Genomic DNA, 18,557 nt, shown 5'->3' with positions numbered 1-18,557 from the left:
ATTACATTTTTTTTTAATTTTCGACAGCCATTTGCACATAGAAGATAAGATGTCGGGACAAATTATTTTTTTCATTTGATAGTATATAACATAACCTTTAATTTGATATATGTTTAAAGGACGCAGTATTCCCGGAACATTTTCAAAAGTTCAGTTGAAAAAGATCTATGTATAAAAAAAATTATATTGATTTGTTTATTTTTCAAAAAGTTATGGAAGTTTTAAGAAAAAAAAGACAAAATTTACCGATTTTTAAATTTTAAATTTTTTTGCATATTTTCCCCATTTACGGGGAACGAGGGAATTTTTTTCAATTTTTAAGGGTAATGTCTCCAACTAGATACGATTTGTGATCTTTTGACATACTTTTGAAAGAAATCGGTCCAGTGAGAGCTGAGAAAAAGTAGCAACAGACATAAAAAAAAAAACACATCATAGTAAAATTAATACCTTCTCAGCTTCGCATTGAAGCTAAAACATTTGATTTATAATCAAGAAATTTATTTTTCATAGTATTAGATTAAATTAAAATAATTACAACTTATAATCTAATAATTTTATTTTACCGAATGTTACAAACATTTCAATTTTATCAAAAAAAGAACACGTGATACATAATAGAGGTAAATTTTTATCAGTAAAAATTCATTTACACAACTATTAATATTTGTTATTGTAAGTGCTTTAATTAGATAGATTTTTTTCATTATTATACAATAAAAACATGAAACTTCACTTTAACCCAAATACCCTTTAAATTTTACCAACATCTTTGTGTTTCGATAATTCAAAGTCTCGAAGCATTTAATAACTATTTTATTTTTAAACTTAATCTTTGATAATATAATAAATCAATTACTTGAGGAAAGAGCATCAACGATTTTAAAAGATGCAATAGTAAGTCGCATCACAGTTGCTTTGTCTAACTGATTTATAATTGTTTTCGGCAATGGTAGTGCCGTTCCTAGATCTGTAAATATTTCAGTTTCCTTACTACGTCTGGATCTAGCAGCATCTCTTGATTTTTCTTTGCGCCTTTCAGAATTTCTAAAATGTATAACATATTTTATTAATAAAAAATAACACATCTTATATTAACTCGTCTATAATTTAGCTAGTAATTTAATATTAAAGTAACAATTAAAAAAATGATATTAATAAAGACTTCCGCAAAATACCTCTCACTGTGACCGAACAAACTTTAATACGCCCTAATCAATATTCCAAATCAGGGTCTGTATTAGTACAATACAGACATATATGGATAGTATGATCTTTCTCAACCAAAGTAATCAAATGTTCGTGAAATATATATAAGTTACCCTTATTCTATAATAATAAATAATAATTATTTAAAATAAATATATTTTTAAAAAAAATAAATATCAAGATGACTTTTTTCAAACATCTAACCTTTATTTAAGTAAATTACATTGCATATAATTAAGTTCCGAAATAGAAAGTCATATTTTTTTATCACTTTAACCCTAGTAACCTAAACATTAGGTACTCTCAATTGTTGTATCTACTATTCAAATACTCTTTGTTAACTAATTTAATGCTAATATACAAGGTGACTCTTAATGGTAACCACTCAATTTCTCTTAAAATATTAAGTTAAAAAAAAAAAAAAAAAAAAGATTTTTTTAGTAACTAATGTATTTTTATTTATCTGTTATAAAATAATTTCTATGTCCATTCCTTATATCTTATAAGAATGTCAACATAATTTTTTTTAATGGCAACATATGTATTAAATTAAGTTATAAAATAAAAAATGTTCTAATTAAGAAAATGACTAGTCGATAAAAAATTTTTAGATTAATACTTGGGAAATTATTAGTATTTTAAAATATACAGTGGAGGAGAAATGGGACCGAGAAATGACTAATCATAAAGATAGCAGCAACCGCGTTTCAGACATGGGGTTTAGTAAAAATGTTTTTTTTATTAGATAATTTTCTATTCTATAAGCTAATTTAATACATATGTTGCCATTTATATATTAAATTGGCACCACTATAATACATAAGGGATAAGCATCAAAAACAGATAAATGGAAATACATATATAACTATCAAACGTAAAAAAAATTCACAATAAAATCATTGTTTTAAGAGAATTAAATGGCTAGCGTCAAAAAAATCACCTTGTATGTATCCCGTTTTTCTTAAACTCCATATTAATTTTATAACTGATAAAAACAAATAACACTCCTTTCAATAATCGAATAAACATATATACTTCTTATACAATTATTAAAATTTGAATTATTTAATGTAAATAATCGTAGATACAACTAAACTCGTAATACTAACAAATGATGTGATAATTATATGGGTCTACAATCATAAAAAATTTACATTTTATTTTTCAAACGACTATAGTAAAAAAATTAGATATATTGGCAATGTCATTTAAATTTTCTTACAAAAGTAGGAAATTTCTAAGTAGAATTTTGAATTATTCTAATACTATTTTTGGTTGTTCTACACTAGTTAATTAAAAAGTATTTTTTTTTTAGTTTTTAAAAATAGGTTTTTTTAAACTAAAATCCTATATATACAGAGTGTCCCGCCATGTTCTGACATCTTAAATAACTTTTAATTCGGCAATTTTTTGTTTCTATTATATTAAAGCAAATAATAAAATATATTCTTTTAACGTAGTCCAAAATTGTAAAAATTATTTTAAAAGCATTCCAAAATATTTGTTGGATCAAAAGTTAATAATGATGTCAAAAAATTGTTAGACACCTGTATATTAACACTAATTTTACGTTTGTTCCCACGGTGCAACATTTTTATTTTTATGGAAACTGAAAAAATAGTTTTTTATAATCGTAAATTGAATATCCGCAAATTTGATAAAAAAAACTTTATTATTATAATTTTAATCGTTTCGTTAAATCGTCGACTAACGTGTTTTTTGAAAAAAAAAATGACAAATGATTTATTTTAAGTTGTAGAATTATAAATGTTGCTTCCATCAAATTTTATAAAATGAATAAAAGATACTTAAGCATATATTATATCAAATATTATTTAATAAATCATATCAACAGATTTATAAAATAATCTTCTACCATTCTATTTGAATCAATTTTCTTAAAAAAATATTGAACAACATATATAAAAGTAATTGCCAGTAAATTAATAAACCATTACTCAAAATAGGTAGTAGTTGAAATGAACGAGATCAGAGGAATATATAACTTATAATAAAGAAAAACTTGAGTTAAAATTCTTATATTTTACTACAAAACGTTTACAAACGTTATATAACAAACGTAAATAACAAAATGTCAGGAATACTATGTTTGCCTGGATACTGCCATATTAGTGTACTATTAATGGTGTTGAATTTTTTATATAAGTTGTTTAAATTATTAAGGGTTGGACTTAATAAAATCCGATAATCTATAGACAGTACGTTTGTTAATAACCACGATTATATACGGCGTAAGGTTCTAAATTATCACAATAATAACAACATTGATATCTACTTAAAAGGAATAAGTTACCGCCTTAAGATAAATTTCTCCGAAGTAGTTGATGAAGTGGTCTTATTATATTAAATTTAATCAAATAAAAACGCTATCATAACTTTATAAAATACTTAAGCTTCGAAATTATATATATATACATGTACATTTTTATAAATGTATCAATTTGTTAAATATTAGACATAAGTAAACAGAATGTGCAAATTAGACTTTACCTACATAGACAACCAAAAGTAAACAAAAAATATATATTTAAACTATAGACTTCAAGATAATAGATGATGAATAATTCATCATCCACGTGTTTACTTGTAAATAAATTTCTAAGTAATTTCAGCTGTGATATATTTTTAAAGTACTCATAGAAAAAATTAATTTTTAATCTTAATATAAATTTTATTAATTTTCCCCCCAAATTATCAGGATATCTATTATTATACTTTCCATGAAAAAATAAAAAAATAATTTTTTTTTGGTTTAGTACCTTTTATTTTTTGTCATTGTCTCAATTGTTTAACGACATTAATTATTAATGTCGTATTAGCCAGGAAATTGCGAAGTCCACGTGACCACAACCTAACTATATTTAGTATGGCATTACTATGGTATAATAAACGGAAAATATAATTCTTAAAAGTAAGATACCTATTCAAAACTGATTTAGGCTACGATAAAAAAAAACATATTATTCGAGATTATAGATAGAAATTGTCATTAAACCGAACGAAGAGTTCAATAACTTATTAGTTTCAATCATGAAACTACACTTTCAAATCATCATATGTTTTACTATATACAAATTTTAAATAGTTAAACAAATATATAGTAAAAATAAGAGGAGATGATACAGATTTCTTCTTTTATTTATCTAATCTTTTGAAAGATAAGATTTAAATTACTAGATTATATTACTATTAGAATATTAGTTTCCTAGATTATAGAATAAATATTCAATTGAAAAATGTTTTTTATGCATCAAATAAACTAGAGGTACTAAACTTAAATTTACCAATTCAATTATTTTTTACTGGTTCATAATAATTTATGAATTTTATATGATAAAATATAATATTTCTCCATTAAATCCATAATAAATTGGCGATTAAACTTAGTACCAATTTAATCAAATTAGACAAGAAGGGAGCAACAAAAATACACTTAATATCAGTTTTAATTAGAACTGATTATTCAGTTATCTAATTAAGCAGTGAATTAATCATTTTTTTTTAAGAATGCGAAAGTAAATTGAATGTAAAAATGCATTCATAGATTAATTATACAAAAAAATAAACTTATAATTTTAAAAAAATAAAAATTTTTATTAGTATCCTCCAAACAATACATTCTCATTTCCGTGTGATTTTTGTCATGTATTCTCCTATCTTATGCACTACCATATTCAAAAACCACATAATTTGTAAAAGGATATACTTAGTAAAATGATAATACTACGTAAATTATGAATTATTGTAAAATTGATAAACGATTACTTAATTGCAACAAATTTAATTTTAATACATTTTACTGATAGATCTTTCTTTTCAAGATTATGACAACAGTACAGTAATTTGTTTATTTTTGGTATTTTACTTATGTGTTCTATTAAGTAAGGCCAAAATATAAAAAAAACCAGCACAGTGAGGACGTGGCATAGTTGGGTCCAGTATAGATTTAATCTGACATTGATTAAAATCATTATCATAAAAAACGCTTCGATGCAAATCTGTAGATAATGTTTATTTTTAAAAAAAAATGTGGATTATTACAAAAGCAACATGATCTTCTATTTCCTTATTTATATCCTGAATACAAATTTTATGATTTATAAGTTTAATATATATATATATATAGTATGAAAATTATATTTACTGATTCATTATTGTAATTTTTACGGAGAAATTATAAAAAATTATAAAGTAGTTATTACTTTTATGACAAACGTATATAAAAGTTAAAGGTCTTGATGCCATACTTTTTTAAAAAAAGTTATTTGTTATTTATAAATAAATTTACTGGTCTACAAGAAATATTCATGTGACCAAAATATACTTTTGGAAACCCATTTTTGCGCCGATTTCAAATCTGCAATTAGAGTTTCGCATATGGTTAAAATAATAACAAAATCCTTCTAATATAAAATATATTTATGTTTGATTATTAGGTTACGTATGAATAATCAATAAATATATTTTAATTAAAAATAAGTTGATAAAGTTCTACTTTCTATACGCATTTTTAAGTTTTGAATCACCACTGTAAAATTTGAAAAGGTCGAATAAAAAAAAAAAGTATTTTTATGCATAATCTTGAAAATCGACAATTTTAACACAAAAATAGCATTTGTAAGCCATTTTCACCGTGAAGACAAAAGTCCGAAATTTCTTTTTAATAATAAAATATATTACATTAGCTTAAATTTAAGATATATATAAAAGTGTCAGTGTTTCCGGAACACTTTCAAAAGTTAAGTTGAAAAAGTTAATTTTTTGTGAAAAAGTTGTTATTTTGAATTCCCTCTTTTGAAAATTGAAAAAAAAATATCTTTCCCATCAAATGGGGAATGCACAAAAAAAAAATTCGAGCTTCAAACATATGTTAATATAAAGCTTATCTTATGTACTATAAGTAAAAAAAAAATAATTGTTTTAACAACTTATCTTCTATGTACAAATGACTGCCATAGTAAAAAAACATGAAAAATTTTTGTGTTATAATTTTTGAATTGATATTTTATTTTTCAACTTTAAATTTCTAAAACTTTTTGANTCCTTTATCAGATCACAAGGGAGGATTCAAATTAGCAACTTCTGCACAAAAATTTTTCAACATGTTTTGAAAATGTTCCAGTAATACTTCGAGCTTCAAACATATGTTAATATAAAGCTTATCTTATGTACTATAAGTAAAAAAAAAATAATTGTTTTAACAACTTATCTTCTATGTACAAATGACTGCCATAGTAAAAAAACATGAAAAATTTTTGTGTTATAATTTTTGAATTGATATTTTATTTTTCAACTTTAAATTTCTAAAACTTTTTGAAAAAATTATGGACTAATTTTGTATTAATCTATACATTTTTTTTATTAATACTTTATATATATATCTGTAATTCGATATATTTTTTATAAATCAGACAATTCATCTTTTTTGTTATAAAAGTAGCAAAATATAAAACTGCTTATTAATTTTGTATAATTTCTCAGTAAAATTTACAATATTAAATTATTGAATATCAATTTCATACTAAGATTTAATACTACAATTAAAACTGTAAAATATTAAATATTCAATCATATATTAAACTTATAAATTAAAGAACTACTAATCAGGATATAATGAAGGAAGTAGGAATTTGATGTTGCTTTTGGTGAATAATCCACCAATTTCTTAAAAGAATTTACTATGTACAAATTTATATCAAAGTGTTTTTTATAATAAGGATTTTAATCACTATTAGATATCATCTATACTTATCCCAACTATGCCACGTCCACAATGTACCACAACTCTACTGGGCTACCTTTTTTTTTAGATGAACATTCAAAATTGTGCATATAAACAAATTTTAAAGACATTTTAACCTGATGTAGGTTTATAAAAAAAAATTATTTAGATAAGATATCAAAGTTAAATATTAAAAAAAATTGTATATTATTGAAAATTCAGATGATTCTTTTATAGTTACGAATTGTTACACAAAATATAAAATTCTAATTTAGTTACAAATTTTAATTTCAAAATCATATAAACTCCTATCATTTCAATGTAGATAACACAATGTATTACTAAATCAGAGCAAAAGCCTCTATTAGCCTAATTATTTTATTAATTGCTAGACTCAATGGTATTTTAAGGTTTACATTGTTTTCTGACGACACAGCACACTTAATTACTTGGCTCAAGGCAGAAATATATTCAACATTCCATAAACCTCAAACTTGATCAGTCAGAAATATACCTATCCTATATTAAAACTAATAATATCACATCTAACATTAAATGTAAAAAAAATTAAGATTTTATTTTAAACCCCTTTAAAAGTTAACAACTTTCAAAGTATAAATTATTTTAAAAGTTGTTTAATTTATAAATAATAAATCAAACTTGATTAATAAATTAGAAGAGGCAATAAAAATATTGATTTAAAATTTTACAAAAATTGTAGTCATAATTTCAGAATTAAAAGAAATTAGCACTACAGATTAAAAAACAGTTGAATAGATTAATGTAAATTGTACTATAAAAATAATCAACTAGTAAATATATATATGTATAATTAATCATTAACTAAGAAGACTCCTTAGTAAGGGTTTTTAAATGGCCTTGATCCTAATCAACTTTATTTAACATAAAAATCATTTTATAATATTGTAATAATAACTAATTAAAATAATGATTCTAATAAATATTAAATTAAAACGTATGATTTACAACAGGCCAATTAAGTACAGTTTATAAAAATCTATTTGAAAAATATTATAACTCAATGCAATAAATTCCCTTGAAAGATTGAAATATTAAAATTATTTTAAACAAAAATGTAACAATAGTAATAATTAATACTTTAGTCATTTTTAAAAATAATAATATTCTTGTTTGATGCTAAATTATTGAATAAAATATATTATATCAAAATAAATTAAATTATATATTCAAAATTTCAGTTAATTTTTATCTTCAATATTATATTATGGTTTATTTAATATAATATATGTTTGGTATATTGTTATTATTATAACATTAACGATTCAAACTAAACCTTGGATCTAAGTAGCTAATATAAATGCAATTTAATATATAGTACAAAATATTACTTAATCATTTCATTATACATAATATATATATGAATATGAATAACTTAGGAACAACTACTTGGATCAAAGTGTTGACCTCAATAAAATATAATGCAAAACAATAAAGAAAAATAGAGAAAAACCGAAAATTTAAGTAAAATTAAGGACATAGTCCATTTTTGAAAACATTTTGATAATCATTCCAAAATGCCATTCGAAACCATCGAATATAACGTAATATTAAAACTATGTAACTTAAGTGGTTCTATTACCTTCGTTTCTCTTTCGGTTTTTTCTCCATGGTGGTCGGCCACCGTTAGCTACTATGATTCTTTATCTGACACAGAATTACGTCGGGCTTTCACACGCACATACACTACTATATAACTGAACGTAAATTCACTAGCGTTTCTGAATTTTTATTTATGGAAGAAATATTAAATAAAGCAAGATTAATTTATTTTGATACGAACGTAAAAATCATTATTATTGTGCTACTAACGTGTATATCTCAAATTATCATCGGTAATATTAAATACAATAATAAACTTTCTTGTTCACTAATTTTTCATTTAGTTGTTATCTCATTATCAGGTATGAAACAAAATACGTAAGGAGGTAAGACACAAACAAATCGACAAATAAATCGAGTAGTTGAATTTTACGGCTAAAACAACACTCCGCAAACGAACACACGCTTATACATGGCTGCGATAATGCGACGAAAAGTTCTATAATGCTGCCCTACCATTTACTGGAGGCGGAGCGCTGTAGTTATAACATAAAATAAACATGATCTAGTCAATGTTGATACAGCCTATGATTTGCCTTCAACTCGGTTATCTACATTTTCGACAACCGTGGTCTTAACAACGTTGTTATCAACATGAACACATTTGTATTAGAATATTTTTGTAAAAAATATTGAAATGTCTGTACATACAAATAATAAGCATATTTAGTTAAATCATTTTTAAGGTATTAAATATAAATTTTGTTAACATATACTCTATGGTCTACTAAAAAAAACTTTTCGAACGAATTTTAAATCTAAATCGTAAATGCTTTTTCCTATATCTCATAAATATCAGTAAAACTCAGTTCAGACCTGAAAAACATAATTTGATCCAATTTATGAAATTTCAATTTAAGATCCCATATATTCCGATCCAAAACATAAAATGAATAAGCATTCAAAATCCATTAACCATTATTACCCACATAGGATGTACATTATTGCTGAATAATAAAAAAAATTCAAATGACCTTTCTCCTTTATTTTCTACAATTTTAAAACTCGTTATTTACCGACAATGATATTGTCATGAACACCCACTGTCTTAATACTAAACTTGTTTTAAGTTATTATGAATACAGATATTTTTAATTAATTCAATATAAATAACTTAAAGAAAAATTTTTTATTGGGCTAGATTAATCCTCTTTAAAATAGTATTGGGTAAATGGGTTCAAAAAGGAATAGGGTATGCATCACTACTAATCTAAATTATTCCCGGGTAATTAGAATATTTTATGTATGCGTGATTTTTTTAGTTGATTCAATTTTAACCATGAGTAAAATGAACATCTTTTTGCAAATGAGAAACTTTTCGCGTATTGCAATACAATCTTTTTAAAAATACCAAATAAAAAATGCACATCTGATATTTAAAACAAAAATTGAATGATATAAATTGAAAAAAATACATTGTTTTAATGAAACATTTTTAAACAAATTATTCATATATTTTATTACTCAGGAAGTTTTTTTCTTATAAATTACAGTTTAATCATTGAAATTAATTTTCAGCGTTACTTGTCGAAACTCAATAGACTATGCTCTATAAAATTCAAAAAAAATTATGTTTTTCTCCATAAATATATATTTTATGTATAAAGGAATTTATGCTAATGTAATGAATAAAAAATCAAATTTCCCTAGGAACTTTAAAAAAAAATGACTGAATGAACACAGGGCTATGCAGAAGCAAAAAAATTGGAGAGATTTGAAGAAATTATTTTTACCAACTTAATAATTGACATAAAAAAAAGGTCACATAATTAAAAAAATTAAGTGACCTTATTTTATGTATGATAATTACGACCATTTAAATATAGACATAAGGATAAGTTTACAGATTTAGACAGTGATGAGATATATTGTATTATTTCGTTAGAATTTGACAAAATGTAATGTCAAAACATTTAAATTACAAAATGGAAAAATTGAAAATAAAGAAAAAAATTTCCGTCTTCTTTATTGGCTCTACTGTATCGGTGTTTCTTATTATCAGTATTTGATAAATGTTCAATTGAGATAGTTAACGCTTTTAAACGTTTAAGCAGACAGCTTAGTTTTCAATTTTAATATTATATTCACTATTTTTCTTTGTGAATTATTCATGTATTTTTGTTATAAGAAAAATTTATAGTAGTAAATATGGCTCTTCAGATCAGTAAAAAGGAAGTTGAAGATATCAAACCTTATTTGGAAAAAACCGTCACCAAATTTCTTGGTTTCCGAGAACCTACCATTGTGACAACGCTCATGCATTGTTTTTCTTCTGGTTATGATAAATACAAAACTGCTGGTAAGAACTAATTAATCATAAAAAAAAATTATCCAAAAATTATATATTTATATATATCTTTCCAGATAGGTTAAGGTCATCCATATTAGATCCAGGAAAAGCAGCATCACTTACTGATAAAGCTTTTGATTTAGCAAAAGGAATGACAATGAAAAATAATAATATTTCATTAACCAATAAAAGAAGTATAAAAGCTGAATATGAAGAAAATATTAGTAAGCGTATCAAAAAGGAAGAATTAATAACAATTAAAGATGAGAACCTTTCCATAGGACAGGTTTGCATATTTTTTTTTATATAATGTAAATCTACTTAAATAAATATGTTATATGATACATATAGATTAAAGATATGATGGTTAATGCTCAGAAAATGATTGAAGAACGTAAAAAAGCTTTATCAATACCATCACTGCCAAAATCTTCTAATAATAAAGATAAAAAGCATCAACTAACAACAGATTTTGAAAAACAAGCAAAAATTGCTCAATTGCAGGTTTGTTTTAATAAAAAAATTTTAGCTAAATTATATTTATTTCTATAAAATTAAAAAAAAAAATTCCAATTTTTTAAATATTTTTATTATGATTATTATTGTAGAAATATTTAATGTAAAAAAAATGTATGGCTACTATACAATGTAATATATAGGAAACAATTTTTATAAATCATTTTAATTTTCAGGCACAAATTCAAAAAAAACTAGCCAGTGGCCTTATTAAAACTGTTCCAAGTGTTCCTAAAACCCTAAATTCTTCATCAGAAAAACCAACCCCTCTTATACTTGATAATGAAGGACGTACAATTGACATAACTGGAAAAGAAGTTCAGTTAACTCAAGTTATTCCAACTTTAAAAGCAAATATAAGAGCCAAAAAAAGAGAAGAATTTAAACAAACGTTTACTGACAAAACAGCTGATGATTCTTCGGATATTAAATTTTATGATCCACGATTGACCATGAAAACTAATATTCGAACTAAGAGATCCTTAAAATTTCATGAGCCTGGAAAATTTCAACAAATAGCTGATAGACTTCGAATGAAGGTATGTAAAAATAATATTTTACAGTGTAAAAATGCAAAATATAATTGCCTAAGTACAACTTCAATTAAACTTTTGTACTCATATTATGTTATCTTGTGAAATTAACAAAATGTATTATAGTTGTAGACTATAGTATATTTTGTAAGTTATGGCTATACGTAAAAGTTATCCTCTATTGTATTTTAAAATTTTTATATAATAATTTATGATGTTTGATTGATCTCATAAAAGTCTTATAAAGTTTCAGCAATTGTATTTATATTAGGTTGAAAATAAATATAACTAAACAATCTGTTAATAATTATGAAACGTATCAAATTTTAATATTATGACACAGTACCATTATGTTTAATGCCTATTCTATTTCATTAGCCCCCTTTTTTCATCATGAGACTAAACTGATTAGAGTATCCTCTAAAATTTAACATTATGTTAATTTTTTTGTTAAATATATTTAGTGAGATTCACTAGTAATTGATATATATTTTTAATAATAATATATTTGTAATAAATCCCACGCATAAAAAATATTTAAATAAAATAGTCAAACCTACCAGTTCCATTTTAATTTTTGTTGAAATTTATTTTATGTATTGTGTAACCCTACACTATAGTTTCATAGACATTAGAAAATATCTGTATCAATTAGCTCCTTCATATTTTTAGAAAAATTATACATTTTAAATAAAAAATAAATATACAGAGGGAGAATTAAAAAAAATTATATAAGCTTATTACTTATGTATGCTGCCATTAAAAAAGTAATGTTAATACCTTTATACGGCATAAACATTTAATACTTTAAAAATGTTGCTACTGTTTACTATTAGCAATCTATTAAAAAAGAAAAGAATCCTGATTGTTATTATTTGTATAGTATAATTTATATTGTTTTAAATTTAAAACATTTTAAATGAGATATATATTATAAGCTTCTCTGTTACTATTCCATAAATTTAAATAAATTATTATAATTTACTGGATATACCATTTTATAGGCTCAGTTAGAAAAATTACAAAATGAAATTTCACAAATTGCTCGCAAAACTGGAATATCGTCAGTTACTAAAATGGCATTATTAGTTCCAAAAGAAGAACAACTTACAGAACACTGTCCTGATGTTGAATGGTGGGATAGTGTAATTCTAGATGGAACTACGTATGTTTATATTTCATTATGACAATTGGTATATAATTATTAATCATTATCATTTGTTTTTTCTTAAAGTTATTTAAGTGAAAGTGGAGAAGTTCAGTTTAAACGCAGTAACATTACACATTTAGTAGAACATCCTTTGCAAATGAGGCCTCCTAGTAAGTATTTATTCCTTTTAATAAAAAATATAGCTTTACTTTTAGTTATTAGAGAGGTGAACCTTCTTATATAGTAGTGATTCTGTCACCCACATTGTGTATATATAAATAATAATTATATATAAAATACAATTGATGATAGAATTTTTTTGTTGGTTCTTTTTATTCTAAAATCAATTGGGTAGTAAATAAATTTCTTAATTTATTAACTATTAGGTTTTTTTAAGGTCCATTCTTTATGTCTTATAAAAACATCAATTTTTTTTTAATGGCAAGATATATGTTGAACTATTTTATATATTAAAAGATTAACTGCTTAAAAAAATAACTGGTTACTAACAAATAATGGACTATTACTTTAAATATATATATATATTACATAGAAAATTTGTGACGCAAGGTGCAGTTGAAAAATCCTTAATAATAAAAATAGTTATAACTTGTTCTTCACCATCATCTATGTTTTGAATGTTAATGACTTCCAAAATATATGTTCAAAATTTGTTATTAACTATTACTTTATCAATTGACTGTAATGTTACATGTAAGCTAATTAAATATTTATGTTTCCATTAAAAAAATAAAATAAAGTTGATACCCTTATAAAGTATAAAGGATGGACATTACACTATAGAATGCATTGAGAAATATTTTCGCAATACAGCCATCGGGCCCATATCATTTATTATAGTTCACAATATCAAATATATGTATATCAATATGACTATTTTAACATAAATTATTAATTGTTATCAACAAATTTTATGATTTCAATCTACATTTTCATGTTTGCTTTTCATCTTCCTTGACACTTTAGTTATAATAATTTGTCTTCTATCTAAATTATTAGGAATATGCACTTTATCAGGCTCATATTTAATATAAGGACCATACTCTGACTGAATTTGTTTTCCTGATATTCTTGAAACATTTATTTCTTCTACTGAAAAATAATTTTAATTTAAGAAAAATTATAGATAATATATTCTATAATGTACAAGGGATAGGCCTAAAATGACTTATTACTTGATTAAAAAGAAATATATGAATTTAAAAGGCCACGATAAATAATATTTTAAAAAGTATAAAATTTTACCATTTAAATTGGAAATTATCTGTTGTTCAGCCTAGTCGATATCATATTTTACATATTTATTAAGCATACCATATGTTACTACCTATATAAATAGTTAATAATTTTAATTTACTTAAAATATTGCTCAAATAAATAAATAAAAATACAACTAATATACCACATTTAAAATACTAAGCTTAAATTTAAATTATTGATTTAATTACATTATCCTTATTTTACAGGTGATCCTTTAAAACCAGTTTTCATGCCTGTATTTTTAACTAAAAAAGAAAGAAAAAAGTTACGTCGGCAAAATAGACGTGAAACTTGGAAAGAAGAACAAGAAAAAATCCGTCTTGGCTTAGAGCCTCCAGCTGAACCAAAAGTAAATTTATAGTAAATGTATCATAGTTCAGGTTATAATTTTATTATACAACTGACAATTATGACAACATATAATCAAATTAAATTTGGTCAGTTTTTTCTGTGTTATTTGAACCTTTAAAAAATTACTTTGAATAAAAAATACTTATTTATTACATTATTTATAAATTTTAATTAAGACATTTATGTATTTTTCATAATTTTGATGTTTTTAATAAGCCCTATTTATTTACTAAATCCTATATAAGGTGAGCAACAAAAATCTTATATTGAATGATAATTTTATTTTTGTCTACATAATAATTTATTTGTGCTTTACATATTTTAGCTTCGAATTTCAAATTTAATGCGAGTATTAGGAACAGAAGCTGTTCAAGATCCAACAAAAATGGAATCACATGTAAGAGCTCAAATGGCTAAAAGACAAAAAGCTCATGAGGAGGCAAATGCCTCACGAAGATTGAATCCAGAACAAAGACGCGAGAAAAAAATTAAAAAACTTCAGGAAGACACTAGTTTAGGTGTAAATGTAGCTATTTATAGGTAATTATAGTTGAACAAAAAACATTTTCAAATATGTTTTATAGTTTAATTATTGTTATTTATTTGATGTTTTTCAAATTTATAGAATAAAAGATTTATCTAATCCTGCTAAAAAGTTTAAAATAGAAACAAATAGTAAACAGCTTTTTATGACTGGTTGTGTAATCTTATGCAAAGATTGTAATGTTGTAATTGTTGAAGGTGGTCCTAAACAACAAAAAAAGTACAAAAGGTATACAAATTTTTTAATTTGAATTTTTCATTGGTATTTAGTAAAATGTACATCATTTTAAAAACCATAGTATTTAATAAGCAAATACCTAATGATTGAAAATGTATTGTATCATTGAATGTTGCAATTGTGTTACAAAAAAATTTTTAATGATCTTATTTATTAAATTTATTAGATTGATGTTACATAGAATGAAATGGGAAGATGATATCATTAAAACCAAAGATGAATTTGAACCGAAATCTAACAATAAATGTACATTAGTTTGGGAGGTAATATATATATTAATTATCTGTTACAATGTATAAAATATCTGTTATTACTTTAACTTATATTGTTTATCGGCAAAATAAATTGACATGCTGTACTCTTTAATTAAATTTTTTGCAAAACACTTAAGTGAAAACTAGTTAAATTACATTAATAAAATTCTCCTACCTAGAATTTTAATATATTTTTATTTATGTCTATTTAAAAATAAATAAATTATAATATCCATTAGGATTTATTATAAAATTCCTTTAAAACAAAAACTACACATGTGTTATTGATTTTTTTTATAAAAATAATTAATCCATTTACAGAGTTGATCACAATGTCTGATAATTGTATTTATTGTTGATCCAAGGAATATGTTGAGTTATTTTTAATAATGTAATTTCTAACTTTGTTAAAATCATTTTTTTTTTTTTTAAGTTTTAAAATAGCCATTTTTTTACAAAAAAATTGTATGGATCAATAACAACATAAGAATAAGTACTTAATGTGTTACAAATATTTTAATATGTTAAGTAGATATGTAGCATAGGTATAGCTCATACTAACATATGTGCACTCTAGCTGTGCTACATACCCGTTCTATATATTAAAACACTCAGTTGTTGTTTATACATACAATTTTTTATAAAATAAAAAGCTAAAAAATTATTTAAATAGCAAAATATTTGCTGGAACAAAATTATTAGATTTATCAAAACACTATGTACTAGAGTAAAAGTCTGGACTAAAGACTAGAGTAAGAAAGATATAAAAAAAAATCCTGTAACTTTATTCAATTATCATCTCTTTAAATTTTTATTTTTTATAATAGCTTTTTTTAGACTTTTTCTTACAAAAAATTTTGATGCGTTGATAACAATTTTAGAACTAATACCTGTCAAGTTACAAGCATTTTAATACATTAAGTGGGTATAGAGTATACATAATATAAAACTGTACTGGCTGCATTTACCTGCACTATATATTCACTCCATGTGTTAAAAAGTTTGTGTCTCAATGAAAACTTATCTTACTTAAATTTGTTATTGACTCATAAAAAATGTTGTAAGGTAAAAGCTAAAAAAAGGCTGTTTAGAAATTTAAAAATATAATTTAAACAATTCTAAGGAGGCAATAATTTTTTAAAAAATATCCTCAACAAAGAGATAATTGAATAAGTTGTGACTCATATAGTAACTATATAGTTGGTAATTGATATGTACATTTTACAGGGTATGTCAAAACAACGGAATTTTGGTGAAATTAAGTTTAAAGTATGTGCTTCTGAAAAATTGGCTCGTGAACAACTCAAAAAGCATGGAGTGGAGCATTATTGGGATTTGGCTTACAGTGATCTTATTATGGATTAATTATGTATTTCAGCTTTACTATTAAATCGAATTAGGTGTTTTAATAAAACTGCGTTTTTTTATATTTATGTGTATATATATTTTTTTATTTATTCAATTAAATTATTTTTCATTTTCATTCATTCATTTATCTAAAGCAATTTTTTTTTCAATCTATTACTCTATAATGTTTTGAGTATATTTTAATTTAAAAATCGTATAACATTTACAAAATATATCATTAAGTTGTAATTCATATGATATTGGAAATCATGTGAAAAAAGGCCACAAGTACGGTATCAGAACCTGCGACCCAAGACATTGTTGAGACAAACCTGATATCAGGCCACCGTGCACTTATAATTCAGATTCTTAAATACTTTTATGTGAATTGATAACGTGATATGCGGATGAGGGAAACACGGTATGGTGTCAATGTTATACACGAACAAAGTTAAATACAAGAATAACACAAGGTCATTATATACAAATAATTTATTAGTTTAAAACTATTTAATATATGCAAAATAGTAGCCGAAATTGATTATACCTTGATGAAAAATTATTTCAAACATTTCATAAAAAGTTTTTTGATCTCCCAACTACATTTTTATGAAAAATTGAAAAGTTACAATGAGTTATACTTATAAATTCATTACAATGGTTTAGCCGAATTAACATAAAATATTACACACTTGTCACATATTTTTCTTTGACCTTGGACTTTTCATATCGAACATGATAATGCAACCCTAGTTAAAACATATAAGATACGGCAACTTTACCGCCGTAGCCCTTTAAAAGCTAAGATTTGGCAAAACGCGCAAAAATATGAGTTATCTTTTTTAAAAAACTCTAGCTATAAGTAAACGTTATTAGAGCACTTCTCTGTTAATCCCAAACTAATTAATTATTATTGAATACTAAACATATTAATTAATTTTACTCTTACACAAAAACATGAAGTATAAATATACGGTTGAGTGGTACTTATTAATAAATCATACAATGTGACAACGGATGGGCAATAAAATGTTGAAAATGTGGAGTACTTTTTAACATTGTTACAAAAGATAATAAAAAAATACACGCTATGTATTCAATCTGAACGCTTGTAACATATTAGTTAAAGTTATACTATCAAGTTTAAGAAAAATTGTTTTTATTTTAATTTTAATCGTAAATACATTTTAATTACTTTGCAATAACTCTTCAGTACTATTAGTGGACACGGTACTCGCTTAAAACGCCTAAATAGTACCACATAAATTGCCGGGCGTCTAGTTGAGATCTTAAATCGTTCATTCAAAAAGTCAACTCCTTAAATTTCATCGCCATAGTTATTCTTTCAAGCAGTTCCACAACAAGGTCCTTAGCTGGAACGCAACGTTATTCTAAGTAACACGATCGTGTGCTATGTTCAATGTCGCATTATGGAACTCTGTAATGTGTAACAATACTTGG

At 23.9% G+C, this 18,557-nt stretch overlaps 2 protein-coding genes across 3 annotated transcripts in view; one reads left to right on the top strand and one right to left on the bottom strand.

Moving 5' to 3' along the window:
* Positions 1-9,035, bottom strand: part of LOC126908161 (hypoxia-inducible factor 1-alpha-like) — a 38,992-nt gene extending 29,957 nt beyond the window's left edge. Inside the window, exons 1-2 of one of the 2 annotated variants that reach the window (XM_050690071.1) lie at positions 8,574-9,035; positions 860-1,047 (exon numbers count right to left, since the gene is read on the bottom strand). In XM_050690071.1, the coding sequence (XP_050546028.1) occupies positions 860-1,047; positions 8,574-8,602 (217 nt within the window). In that variant the 5' untranslated portion in view covers positions 8,603-9,035. The remainder of the gene's footprint in view (positions 1-859; positions 1,048-8,573) is intronic. The other variant, XM_050690072.1, reaches the window with a different exon arrangement.
* Positions 9,036-10,610: 1,575 nt separating this feature from the next.
* Positions 10,611-17,240, top strand: LOC126906951 (U4/U6 small nuclear ribonucleoprotein Prp3). Its single transcript, XM_050687909.1, has 11 exons — positions 10,611-10,892; positions 10,958-11,169; positions 11,235-11,387; positions 11,576-11,938; positions 12,937-13,097; positions 13,167-13,252; positions 14,570-14,712; positions 15,040-15,254; positions 15,340-15,486; positions 15,662-15,758; positions 16,977-17,240. Exons 1-11 carry the CDS (start codon positions 10,742-10,744, stop codon positions 17,112-17,114), a joined length of 1,866 nt encoding a protein of 621 aa, XP_050543866.1. The 5' UTR covers positions 10,611-10,741; the 3' UTR covers positions 17,115-17,240.
* The last annotated feature ends 1,317 nt before the right edge of the window (positions 17,241-18,557 follow it).

Source organism: Daktulosphaira vitifoliae, unplaced genomic scaffold (genome assembly GCF_025091365.1).
Source record: "Daktulosphaira vitifoliae isolate Bord-2020 unplaced genomic scaffold, ASM2509136v1 Scaffold_5, whole genome shotgun sequence".
Taxonomy (NCBI): domain Eukaryota; kingdom Metazoa; phylum Arthropoda; class Insecta; order Hemiptera; family Phylloxeridae; genus Daktulosphaira; species Daktulosphaira vitifoliae.
Note: the sequence above shows the minus strand (reverse complement) of the source record. Positions and strands in the feature narration are given on the sequence as shown.

Bases quoted from the DNA above. Each gene is read 5' to 3' on its own strand.
- LOC126906951 (XM_050687909.1), top strand. From the start codon at position 10,742: ATGGCTCTTCAGATCAGTAAAAAGGAAGTTGAAGATATCAAACCTTAT. The intron at 15,255-15,339 runs GTAATTATAGTT...TCAAATTTATAG, and splicing joins GTAAATGTAGCTATTTATAG to AATAAAAGATTTATCTAATC. The intron at 15,759-16,976 runs GTAATATATATA...TACATTTTACAG, and splicing joins AATGTACATTAGTTTGGGAG to GGTATGTCAAAACAACGGAA.